The 13,470-nt window shown below is 38.8% G+C and overlaps 1 protein-coding gene across 2 annotated transcripts in view; it reads right to left on the bottom strand.

Moving 5' to 3' along the window:
- The window catches only part of CDH13 (cadherin 13), a 460,254-nt gene that overhangs the window by 261,728 nt on the left and 185,056 nt on the right, over positions 1-13,470 (bottom strand). For both annotated transcript variants that reach the window (XM_066557779.1, XM_066557778.1), the window contains exon 4: positions 11,013-11,129. In XM_066557779.1, coding sequence (XP_066413876.1) covers positions 11,013-11,129 — 117 coding nt within the window. The remainder of the gene's footprint in view (positions 1-11,012; positions 11,130-13,470) is intronic.

The following is a 13,470-nucleotide window of genomic DNA, read 5'->3' as shown; positions in this document are numbered from 1 at the left end:
TCACTCTCATGACTCATTTTGGATGATCTGCAAACTCTGTCACTGCAACATCTCCTTTTCCAGATAATTTCTGTTGTGTTAAACACAAATCACTGTATAAATCCTTGAAATATCTATTGGCAAAACCTTCCCTATGGAAATCTCTTTCCACACTGATGTTTCAATCATTTTTAGCAGAAGGAAGCATTTTCTCTCAGTAGAGAAACCCAGGTTTATTGATCAGATTTATCTACACCTTCAGCTTCTCCACAGATCTCAATACATTTAGGAGATATGAATTGCCTTAAAAAGATCCATGTTGGCTGTTCACTTCATGATCTTCCAAAGTTCATCTGTTCCAGTGACTGCTGCATCTTGGCTCTGACTGCCTGGTGCAGGAATGGGATTCAGTGGGCTCTAATTCCTACTGTTTCTCAAGGATTTTTAGGGAGCTTTTTAAACAGAATGGGAAGGATGTGACCCCACATTCCAGAGTGAGTGGAGCCAAGGTGCAGCAGTCCCTGTGTGCCTCAGTCAGGAGTTAATTCCCAGTTTGAGTTCCACAAACCTGCTCTTTCCTCTTTTATAATATTTTTTTCTCTTTTGCTTTGAATCCATTTCTTCTGACACTTCATTTTGAGATACTCCATCATATTCCTGTCCTCTTCCTCCACCGAGAATATCTGTAGTGTGGCTCAGCCTCCCTTCTTTCTAAAATAATTGAAATATTTACTGGTAGTTTATAGTTTTCTCTTCCACTTTGACAGGAATTTCACTTTTTTGAGGGAGGTTGGGGATTTTGAAGAATCCTCTTGCAGTCTTTTTGACCCTCCAGTAGAAGTAAAACTGTTTGCATGAACTGTTTGTCAGGTATTTGATTGTCACTCAGATCTATGAAACTCAAAATCTCCTGACTGTAAATTCATGACTGAAACAAATGGCAGGCCCTGTTCCTAAATAATGTGCAATGAGATAATTTCTCTCGCTCTTCAACATAATAATTTCTTTGAAAGCTACTGCAGGAGGGTCCCCATGGTTCATTACACAAGCAACAGGGAGTCCCTCCTTGAGAGAATCAAGGACAAAAAATGACAGCAGAGCTGTATTTTGCCTCTAGTCTTTGATTTAGAAAGCTGATAGGAAATTTTCTGTCTAATTCTAAAAATCTAATTAACTCTGGTGTCCAATAAGAATTTTAGAAAATAGTTATTTTGAAAAGCCTGTGAAGAAGAATTTCTTTTTTGTTCTTGGCTCTGCTGCACTGGACTGGGTTGTAGCTGTCTCCACCTCCATAAATTATAAGCACCCATGCATACACATCAGTCATCATCAGGGAACATGAGCTTCATTTGTTCCCAGAATTAAAAGGCTGTTCAGGATGGGAGTTTTCAAGATGAAAAATGTGCTCAAAGCCTGTTTTGTAGTGCATGGGAAAAGGAGCTGCTGGGTGCAAACAGCAGCAGCATGTCCTGAGCTCACAGCAGCTGACTCTGAATAACATCTGTATGTCCTGAGATGGAGTTTAGAACCACCAATCTTTGTGGAATCTTGGGGAAATAAATACCATCCATTTTCTGTTATTTCCAAAAGCAACTTTCTTACAGTACTTACAAAGAACATCCTTCATCAGTCATGCCCAAAAGGAAACAATATGAAGTTTATAAGATTTCTCATTAACAGATAATTACACTTTTTTAGTTTCCAAAGCATTATTGTATCATTGTTGTGTTGGAATTTTTTTTTAAGAAAAAAGAATATGATTTATTAACAATTAGGATTCTCCTAAGAAAATTACTTAATGCAGTAATGATAGGATAGGAGTTTGAAAAAATAATCCATGCATAATAAATTCTATTAATTCAAGCTAATTTTTGTTTTCCAGTGACCCTTAATAAACTCAGGTTTGCCCAACAGCACAGTTATACTATATATATTTGATTATGTTATATTTGATTATGTTTTCCTATTTACACACTTTCAAGATGCTCTGCATTGCCCATTTTCCTGTATGAAATTCATACAGATCCTTACAGCTTTGCTTTCACACAATTAGCAAGTTGCCCACTGCAGACTTTGGCTTTTCCATGAGTCTGATTTAACCATTCTTCCAACCCTACAAGAGCTTCTTCAGGAACATTTAGGGCTTCTTTGTCAGGTAGGAAAGGATCTATTGAGGAAAGGCTGTTTTGCTAAAGATATGATTTCTTAGTCCAATTTCCTGAAAAAAAAAAATTTGACTGATCCAACCGAAGTCTTTTGGCTAATTTTGACCAAATTTGATTAAAAAACATCCAATATGCAAAGTTCCTAGAAGTTCCACAAAAACTGGAGCAATGCAGAGTGAAAAGACCTTTTGGCACTGGCAGAGACAGAAAGGAAGGAAGAATTTCCATTTTCCACATGTATATTCATTGCCTGATCAGGTCAGCTGCAGCTCCAGGATTTGCTCCCTCTTATCCCAGTCTGAAATATCAGGAGGCAGAAAAAAACACCAGTGGTGCTGAGGGGATTACTGAGGCTCATTGTGCAAAAAGGGCTCTCATTGATAAGAGCACCTGGGTTTGTTGCAGGGAACTTTTATTTATAGGAAACCAGCTTTCATCACTTCTATTATCATGAAATACTTGTAATATATTATAAATCAGGCTTGAACATGAATTATATTAAATTAATATAGCCCCTGAATTCAAGTTGCAGCCAAGCTCAGCTACATCTACACTGCTTTTTTTTTTTTCAATTCTAATAAGTAAAAAAATATAATAAGACACATGTTATTGGATTATAGGGATCACTACTACTTTCAATTTCTGGACTTCATTGTTGAACAGATTCCTATTATCAAATCCATTCTCAAGCTCAATTGGAAATGTAAGCTTAATAGTTTTGTCCATGCTTTGTAGAAATGAAAACCTTCTGAAGCTGTTTGAACCTTGATGAAAATCCTATTTTCCAAGTGCACTTTAAAAATTTTCCCTAAAAACACATTGAATAAAGTATAACTTGATATGTACACCATCAGCTTAACCCACACTTCCTCCAAAGGTCCTTTTTTTCTTCCCTCTGCAATCTCCCAGGAGGGTTGGCCCTATCAAAATTCCTTTCCCACTTTGATGGGAGAATTTCTGTCAGCTTCAGTGTGCTCAGGGTCAGGCAGGGGTACAGGAGAATGAAATGTTTTAGTGTGTGCTTACAAGGCACTGCTGAGGGATGAGCTCAAGCTTACAAAGACAGCTTAAACTGCAGCTCAAGCTAAATATTCCTAAAATAACACCCTGGCAAAACTGTGCAAATGTTTTAACAGCCACTGCAACTCTGAAACAGAATGTGTATAAATATTTATCCCATGTTTTCCACCTGTTCTTCAGGAACATGAGGCAGATGGAAACATGGCAGGAAAAGAAAGTGTGGAAGAGCAGCAGTGCAAGGGACATTTTTGGATGGGAAAGCAGACTTTCCAATGACAGGGAGAGGAACTCACAGCAGCAATTTATAGATTAAAATGGGAGGAAAACACCTACAAAGTCAAGAGCACTAACCAAAAAGAGAGTTGATGGAAATCTGGATATGTTGTGCAAGCCTTTAGTAATTTATTGCCGTGCACCTCTGAAATGTGTGTATGCATTTTATATATATATATTTAATATATATAAATACATCATGGAGGGTCTGAGTGTTTAAACCAAAAATATGTACATTCCAATAATCACCATGACTTCATATCAGCCTGAGAAAATTTAAAGAACATCATGGCCAAACCAAAAATCCACATTCTTGCTAAGTTAAACACAGAACTTTGGAAAGCAGATTAATCCCAAAAATTACAGTTCTCCGAATTCTTCACTTGCCTTTGTTTAAGCAAAGTTTCAAAGGAAGAAAGTGATTTTTCTCTTTGTGAGTCATTCTAGAGAAAGTAGAGTGGCCAAACTGAATTCTTCTTTTCCAAACACAAGCAAAAGGAAATTGCTTCATATGTGGGATTTCTTGTAATTGAAAGGTTTAGGTCAACAGCAGAACACTGATTAAAATGAAATAATTTACATTTTTATATATTGACCACGAAGAAAAATAGGCCAATAGAGAAGAATGACATTAACTTCAAAATTAGGTGTTGCAGAAACCTTTTCCAGCCTCAGCATTCCAAGATTCTGCCCTATAGACCATACCACACTTATTCCATTTCTGAATTCAGCCAACAAGGTTGCACAGTAAGTGACAAAGATGATACACCAGAAAGGTTAAAAAAATGTGCCTTTAGAGGGCAGCTGGAAAAGAGCACCAGATGTTTTGGAAATGAGAAGGGAAAATGTTTCCTGAATTAAAACACAGCTGTCATTATGGATAATAGCATCATACTCCTTTATTCACCCCATTGATCAGTTGCTGTACGTCACCCTAAAATGCAAAGGGGAAAAAAACCAAAACAAAACAGGAATCATCCATGTATGATAAAAGCAAGGGCAAAAGACAAAAAGGTTAAAATTCTCTTCAATTAATCACTGAAGAGAATCAGCAGTTAGGGAGAAGGAAGAGAATTGCTGTTGTTCCCTGAGTGACAGCTATTTACTCCACCTTACAGATGAGCCATATATAATACATATAATTTTTCCTTCTGGAAATGCTCTGCCAACCATCTTTACTTAATACCATTTTAACAAGCCACAGCTGGTAATATCAAATTTGTCGCCAGACCAGGCTGCAAAATGCCTTTATTAAAGTCTTTCATTAATGAAAGCACCAAGGTTGACAGTATGACAGTATCTAGTTTGTAAATTGGCAGGGATAAGTTAATTTTGTTCCTCAAATGTCATTCATTTGGATATTGCTTTATATTGTATTATAAACTTGCTAACAATTGACTGCATAACAAGAAACCAGAGGAATTATTTAGAAGGGAACAGGAAAACAATCAAGCAGTATGAATCAGTTCACAGCTATCAAATAAATATCTTAATTGATTTAAAGGAAGCTCTGTGGCTGTGTTCTCTCCCCTGACTTTGATATTATGCAGTTTTTATGTTTTTACTGGTAGCATATTAACACATCACTCTACTAAATAAAGCTGGGTAAGTCTGTTGAATCTCTCATCCCACTTAAGATAAAGTGTTACTCTGAATAGATTTGTAGGAAGAAACTTCATAAATTAAGGGGGCTAAGCAAACAGAAATCCTGGATCCAGATATCCTGTTTTACCAATCCAAGATTACAGAACCAGGCTCTGCATCTTGTTCAGTTTAAAATTTGGCCCTACTAAGAATGCAGAGACCCAGTTTTTGCTCAAAACTGTACATTCAATAAGAAAACAGATTCTAGGAACTGGACAGATTGAGTGGGTATTCCAAACAACTGAACTCAAACAAGACAGAAAGACAAGGTGGAAAACAACAACTTCTCATCAGTCAGATCAGGATATAGGATCATTTTGGAAGACTTTAAAGATGAAAGTTAACCAAAAAAATCAGTCTGGTTCCATGAAAACCACAGAGAATGGGGTTAGGGAATGATAATTCTCATTCCCCATCCCTATTCATTAGATGAAATAGCTGTTATGTCTGAAAATAATCCAAACATTTTAAACTTGAGCCTACAATTAAGTTACTGTGCCAATGACAAATTACTTGCCAGGGTTTTATTTCATCTTACTTACTTTCCATAGGCAATTTACTGGCAGGGACAGACTTTTTTCTCACCTCTACCTTAATTTGCAACACAGTTTAAAATTATCAGCATCTGAAATCAAAGTTAACACAAGCAGTGTGGCTGTTAAACTGCAGCATACTCTGCTGAACAGCTTTAGAGCAAAAATCTCTTCTGTTTGCTGCCTTCCTTCAGGTCATTACCATGATTTATTATGAAGCAGGAAATTAGGTACTGGATATATCAATATTGTTCAGAAAATTCGATTCCATCATTGCCATATAACTGCTTTATCTCCAACAATCTTGTAACCATAGTAACTAGATTAGAAAGTATTCCCCAAATGTTTTTAAATTCTTTTATTCTTATTAGCGACACCAAACACTGAAAAAATAATGGTAAATTATTGTTTTCCAGTTTTCCAAGGCATTTGCAGCTTGTGTGAGTCTTCTGAAAGTCTTAAGCAAACAGGTGTATTTTAGCAAATTTTTCCAATAAAATTCTATTAGCTGAAAGAAAACAAATGTGTTCTGTTGGAGTTGTTTATGTGAATGTCAGTATTCTTTAAAAAGGGAGGGCTGAAGAGACACCTCTCAGACAAAGAGACAAATCTGAAGTGCTGTTTTCACTTAATAGTTTGTTAGGACATCAAATACATATCCTTTAATGAGAATTAATGTGCTGTAGCTTAATAATTCATGGACTTGCAATGAAAGCCCTTTCATTTAATGGAGTACTGCTCCTTCCACTGCTGAGGTAGGTTGGTGTTTTTCCCTGAAGGTCAGGGGTGTGCCATTCCTCCATGAATGTAATCAGATGTTAAACTCTGACACCTCCAACCGTTCAGGCCCAGCTCAGCAGGGTTTTACACATTTTCAGGAGCACCAGAGTAGCAGGAAAACTGGAGGTGTCTGTTCTGTCAGGATCAGAAGCAGCTGTATTATGCAACTGTGATCACTTATTTATCAAATATTGTCTTCCCTCCTCAGTACTGCTGGTGGAAATTAATTCTTCCTCTCTGGGTACCAGAAACTTTTCTTTTAATCTTATGCCAAAATTTATATCCATTAGTTATTACACCAGTGTATTCCTTTCACTTAAATCATCTGGATTTACAGAAAATGCTAGTGCTAGGCAGAGCAAATGGAGCCCATATGTATTTCTGCCCAGTCTTACCATACCTGAACTAGAACTTGATTTTTTCTCTAAATCCAATCTTTGTTTCTTGATGGATTTCAAAGAGCTTTATTTATTGCCTAAGTGCTATTCATAAATAACACTCTTTTCCACCTGTTCACTTTTCTGCCTTGTTTGCTTCTTTTTTCTATATCCTCATCTGTGGATATGCCTTTCCCACATGGAATTGTAGACATACTTTAGCAGAATGCTCTCCTTTTATGCCATCAGACTTGTTCAAGGAATCAGAATTCCTTGTGTCTCTGTAATTCCATCTCCTCCCTGAAAAAGTTCCCCACCCACTTCTTCAGCAGTCACCAAAATATTCTTGTCTTCTGAACAAGCCAAAATCAAAATATTCTTGTCTTCTGGACAAGCCAAAATTCTTGCTAACGACCATTTCTTGTTTTCTGACCATGGTCTGGCACAGCACAACCACTGCATTTGATGTAGTAATGATTTGAAAACAAACAATGGGATATTAAAAAATTAATCCTTAAAAATCCAGTAAATGTTTCCTGTAGACCCTATGTCTACTTCCATTATGAGAAATATATTCCTTTGCTTCCACATCATTTTTACTAACTGAAACAAAGATTCAGGCCCATAACTGGGATTCAGACCTTTCCCAGCTAAGCAGCTGATAAGCAGTCACACAGACCCCTCTCGTGGCGTTGGAAAGGTTCTGAGGTTTCTGCACATCCTTGTCTTCTCTGTGGGCACACACCATTATCCTCCAGGTCTGGACACCCCTCCTTGCCAGGTTCTTTCCTCCTCCACTTCTCTTTAGACTCCCTCTCATTTTCTCCTTAATTTTCCAGTGGCACCAAAAAGCTTCTTAATTCAGCTCTTGTTTCACTGCTGCTCCTCTCTTGTGTTTCTCATGTCTTCCCCTAACCTACAAACCTTCCCTCTGGATTCTCTTCCCAGGCTGAGAGATCATGATCATCTCTTTTGACACTTCATTTTTTTTGCCTGAAGTTTGACATTTTTTTACAGCTGCTTCTTTAGTCCATGGCAATTCTCTTCTGTGAAGCATGCAATTTATCATATATAAATAGTATAGCCACTCAAAAATACCAGCTTGCAGCAGCTTTTTACAGCCGGTTTTCTTCAGCTTCCTCCTTTCTTCGAGCGTTTTTCTACTGCTGCTCTAACAGACAAGATGCATTTGCTCTTTGCCTTAAATTCCCATTTCAGAAGAGGAAAAAAAAAACACTTCCTCATAGATCTTAAAGATTTTTATCCTGTTTGCAGGCCTGGACCACTTCTAGTCTTGAGCTTTTGTTGGGGTCAGTCCTGTCATGTAACTGCAGCTAACAGCCAGATCAGGGGCAGGAAGTATAGAAAGATTCTGATCCAAAATACCTGATCCAACTCCATACCCTTCCCAAAAGACAAAACAGACAAATAACAGCAAAAAAAATTCTTAGGGGGAAAAAAATAAAGTTTTGGTTTTGATTTATTCAACAATTTCCTGCAAAGACTCCTGTGTACCTCTCTCTGTGTTCTGCCCTTCACTGAGCATAAAATGTCCTGCCAGTTTTCACCAGGCCACTCACGGCTTCCAGATTTTACCTGCCAGCAATTGAAATATTCATTCCTATGCAGGACAACTCCTTTAAACTGAAGAATAGAATCCTTGATTCACCATTTGTCCACCCATAACATGAAGAGCAATTCCTGTGAGCCTGGATAAACACAGTCTCACTTTGCAGGTGTCCTTCTCTTCTGAAGTGTGGAAAAAGAGCTGGGACTTGTAGAGCACCTCCACAATTCCCTTTGTGCTCCTTGGGGTCAACATTAGTGAGGATTACACTTCAAAAAGCACCATCCTCAGTAAAAGTGTGTCATTGTTTTGCACATGCACAGAAACACCACTCCAAGTCTTAGAAAACATTTCCGTGGTGTAGAGGAGGATAACCTGCCAGTGGAAGTACAAAATAATCCTGCATCCCACTGCTTTGTATTTCATTTGACTTCATGTGGACAAATAAACCGGAAAAGCAGCATATGGAGAGAGACTAAAAATTGAATATCATATCCCAGTGCTCTATCAGCAAGAGCTAAACAAAACACATCAATAACAGTCAAGAGTTGTAGCCTGGGCCATCTGGTCACAAAGGTTGTATTGAAATGTTTTAATCTCAGGGTTCTCCCTCAGGCACAAAGGCACAATATGTAAAACCTTAAATCCTGCTAAAAGGTGAGATTTCTCCACCTACCAACACAGCATGCCTAGGATAGTTATTTAATTAAGAGCTACCCTAGTGAAGGGTGTGGAAATGGCAAGGCAATAATCCAATTCCTGAGTGGGGATGCTGGAAAGCCAGGAACAGCACAGAGAACAGGCTTGACACATGTACTTCCTTGTTAACCTAAATACTAATTGAAATTTTTGTAATTAATTTGAACAAAACACTCTTTTCACTTGTCCAGTGCAGTATCTCCTTCCTGATATGCATATATCAAAAATTCATGAAGGAAGTCCTCTAAAATTCCTATTTTTTTTTCTCTATGGTGCGTTTCCTAACTGTGAAATAAAACTCAATTAATTGTCCTCCCCCTGCTCTGCTCTTTCCACACATCTGCCCAGCTCCCCACTAAGTGCTAATCAGCATTTCACCTGTTGGTTGCTGCAATCACTTCCAAACAACCTTGTGCAATTCCAGCCAGCACAGCATGGGGTGGAGAGCAAGAGGAAATCAGAACAAATTAATAAACCACACTGGTAATTTGCTAAAGCAGGGGAAAGTAAGGGAAATTAAGAAAGAAAGGGAAAATAACACCCTGGAAACCTGACTTCCATGTGAACACCCAGACAGGATCACGTGGTGGCACCACAAAGAACAAGTCAGAAATCTGAAATTATCCTTATCATTTATTCCATGCAGTCAGGAAGGCTTCACGTTCCTTCTCATTTTTGAAACTCTGTTATAACATGCAAATCACTCATTCTCTGGATGTTTTGCCTCCTCCCCAAAACACCATAGAAACCACACTAATCTGCAAGGTCCTTCTGCAGGGATTACAGCAGAGCAGAGATGGCAAAGGGTTTTTTCCTGAGGTTCAGAACAAACCAACGCCCAGCAGGAGCTGTGATCCATCAGCCCTTGTGGCGCCCCGAGAGGCTTCTGAAGATGAGCCCCAAAATATTTTGGAAGAGCAAATAAACACGTTCCTCACACAGAAGTGGGCAACTAAGTGAATTTTTAAAAATTCATGAAGCTGTGGAAAGTGTTGGATATGGAAAAGCTATGGAAAGCTATGGATATTGACAATAAATATCTGAATTTAAGGGAGTGAGATGAACAGCTTTTTCTCCAGCTTGTGCAGGATCTGAAGCAGGTAGAGGAACCAGTACTCTGAATTACTAAACTCATTCATTGTGGGTACCAAGACCTCACAGCCTATCTTGTGAAGATCTGTGACAAGTCAGAAAGACCTGAAATAACTGCTTTTCTTTTCAGCATTGATTTTGACTGAATTTCTTCCCTACAATCAGTAGGTCTGAGAGTCCAAACCTTTTTATTTATGCTTTGTTTAGCATTCAGTTGCAAATTACCAGAGCTGACCTAGAATATGTCATTCCATTCTCTTAAATACCTCTAAAACTTTTGTCTCCCCAGACACATGCATAATCTCTCTTTCTGTTTGCAATATTCTCCAGCCAAATTAATCATCTGGATACCTAAATTGGAGCTATGCTGAAAAAAAAACCATAAAAGATTGTAAAAATTATGACATCTCCAAGTATTTCAAGGTGCTGATCATTTGAAATTCCTATAATTTCAATATTAGCTGAGGACAGATTTCTCAGGGCCTTTGAAAAGCAGCCTGCCAGATGCTCTCACATTTCTGTCTTTGTTCATCCTCTAAGGCACTTGCGATACCCAAGAAGCACTTCAGGAACAGGGACAAATCAGGATGACAAAATGCCAGGAAAAAATTGCAGCACAAACAGGGCCTGGTTTGTCTCCTTGTGCCTGAGGAGCCCAGAATTCCCGTCTTAAACTCCCCATAAGAAATTCTTAATGAAGGAACTTCTACAGAGAGACTCAGGCGGCCTGAGATCAAAAAATTCACTGTTCACAAGCAGAAGGGATGGAAGAGGGTAGGAAGAAATCTGGAATATTACTACCAATGTGATAGGCACTGCAAAACTATAAGAGTGATAGATCAATTACTTAATATCAACATTTGATCCAGTTTTGTTGACTTACCTTGCCAACTAATCTGGGGAATGGAGGTCTTTGATTTTCAGGAATTAGTATTGGAGTTGCCAAAATAGCCCTTTTTTGTCTTGGAATTCCAAGGCTGCCTTCTAGTTTTAAGATTTCCTGAAAAAGAAAAAGACTAATTAGTAAAACTTAAAGTTATTCAATTGTTGTTCCCTTTCCCTGCACCTTTAGGTAAAATTCCCATGAACCACCAGATTCTAAGTTTAGTATTATATATTTTCCAGCAATTAGTGATAACATATCAGAGCATGTGTTTCATCTTTCAGGTTACTGCACTTTTTTCAGTGGCAGTGGACAGCCTATATTGATTTTGTACTCATGTAAACAGGTTATAAACCTAAGGTGTGTCTACAATCCTAAACTGATAGCTGATTAAATCACAAGCCTTTAGCAAGGCCTGATTTACCTCAAGTACTTGCACAAGACCAGTAAAAAGCCACATTTCAAAAGTTTTTAGAGAATTGTCTCTAAAGATATATATGATAATATCTCTGAAGACATGGATGAGGATGGACATCATCTACATTCAGTCACTTCTCAGCCCAGGCTTTCAATCAAGCACAACAAAGTGTATTTGCAAACACAGTCCACAGGTAATGAACACTCAATAAACACCAAAAACTTATAACTTCAAATCAGACACCAAAGCCCAGGTGTAACTTCAGATATGAGCTAGTAGGTTGTTGGTGTTGGATGTTTTGCTGTGCTGGGGTTTGTTTTCTCTTAGAGAAAGCTTCGTGCTATGCTCTCAGAAAGAATAAAAATCAAAGTTGTATGTACACAGAACTCCTTTTTCTGCAGCATTTTCTGGAGCCTTTCTTTCTGTCTGAGCTTCAGGCAGTTCAGCACATCATGAGCTACAGTGAACTCTCCACAGTGGCCTCTGGCCCTGGAAAACTCTGCCCACCACACCTTTGCTTTCTCTTCTGTTCTGTCTCTGATCTGCTCAGTGCCCTCCCTGCAGGAGCTGCAGCTTCCCAGAGACCACTGTCCTTCCTCTGCTTCCTCCCACAGCCTCTGCAACTCTCTTCTCCAAGCACAGTTACTACCAGGGTCAAAAAAAGCCTCTCCCCATCTGCCAAAGCTCTCCCTTGATCTTTTTTTGGAAGAGAAAAAAAAAAAAAAAAAAAACCAAAAAAAAAAAAAACCAAAACAAAAAACCAAAAAAAACCCCACAAAACAAACAAACACCCACAAACAAATGAAACAAAACAACCAAAACCTAACAACAAGAAAATGTCCAGATTTGTAGTGCATTGGGAACTGTGGAACTGAAAAATATTTCAATCACTTCTTTTCATTTGGGTTGCCATGGCAGTTTTATTAAAAAATCACTGTTTGAATTAAATGCCTCATTCCAGTAAGGCAGTTATATCCTACAGATAGCACTTTGCTCTCTTAATGCACAAACTCCAAACCCCAAAGTTTTCAGCCAGTTCTGGAATCCATGTTGTTGTTTCAACAACTGATTCTTACACAATCAAAGCTCCATCCCTAGGCTGTGTTTTTATAAAATGTCAAGGATGAATGAGTTTTTTTGGTGGCACAATCTGGATCCATCAGCCAAGTTCTCCACAGCTGCTCCTGTCTCCGTCTGTGGCAATGCCGCCAACCCAACGAGCCTCTCACCACCCAACTCTGCTCTACCTCTGCTGGCTTTAGCATCATTCCTCAAATTTGACAACAAACAGGAGCAAGGGAAACTCAAGTTTTCACCAGTTTGCTTTAGTCATGATAAGGTCAAAGAGCAGTGGGAAGCACACAGAGAATCCCTTCTCACAATGTTGCCAATTTTCATAACATTTTGAGGCTCCCCCTGGTAGAGTTCCCAGCTCTCCCAAAGGCTTTGCCATTCCTCTCTAATCTTTCAGTCTGAAGGCCACTCAGGTCCCTGCTTTTGTCTTTCAACTCCTCTCCCAAGAGTTTTCCTTAATAAAAATTCATGAGAAAGTTCAAGATAAAAACAGTTGAAGTGTCAATGACAAGAGCTGAATCCTGTCCAAAGGCAAATGCACAGAGCAGCAAAGCTTTCAAAACCACTCACACTGTAAACACAGAGGGGCTGGCACATGCCTGAGATGATCCTGAGGAGCAGGAGTGGCTCCCAGCATGGCCACAAGGAAACCCCAGCTCTTCAGCTCAGCAGCAGCAACATTTATCTGATCGCACTTTCCGTCCTGCTCCTACTCTCGCGGTTTCCTTCAGCCCAGGGAGAAGTAGGGATTTCACCTGGGAGTCTTTGCAAATGAACAAGACACTCAGATTTGCTTATCTTTGTGTCATGGAAAGGTTTGGGTTGAAAGGGACTTTTAAAAGCCATTTGCTTCCACCTGCAGTAAGCAGGGACATCTTCCACCAGATCACCTTTCTCACAGTCCCATCCAACAAGACTTTGAATGTGTCACATTTCTTTCTGTGACAGTTTGAGTAGGAAAAGCAG

Source organism: Molothrus aeneus, chromosome 11 (assembly GCF_037042795.1).
Source record: "Molothrus aeneus isolate 106 chromosome 11, BPBGC_Maene_1.0, whole genome shotgun sequence".
NCBI classification, from domain to species: Eukaryota; Metazoa; Chordata; class Aves; order Passeriformes; family Icteridae; genus Molothrus; species Molothrus aeneus.
The sequence above is the reverse complement of the archived record's forward strand: the minus strand, read 5'-3'. Positions and strand labels throughout refer to the sequence as shown.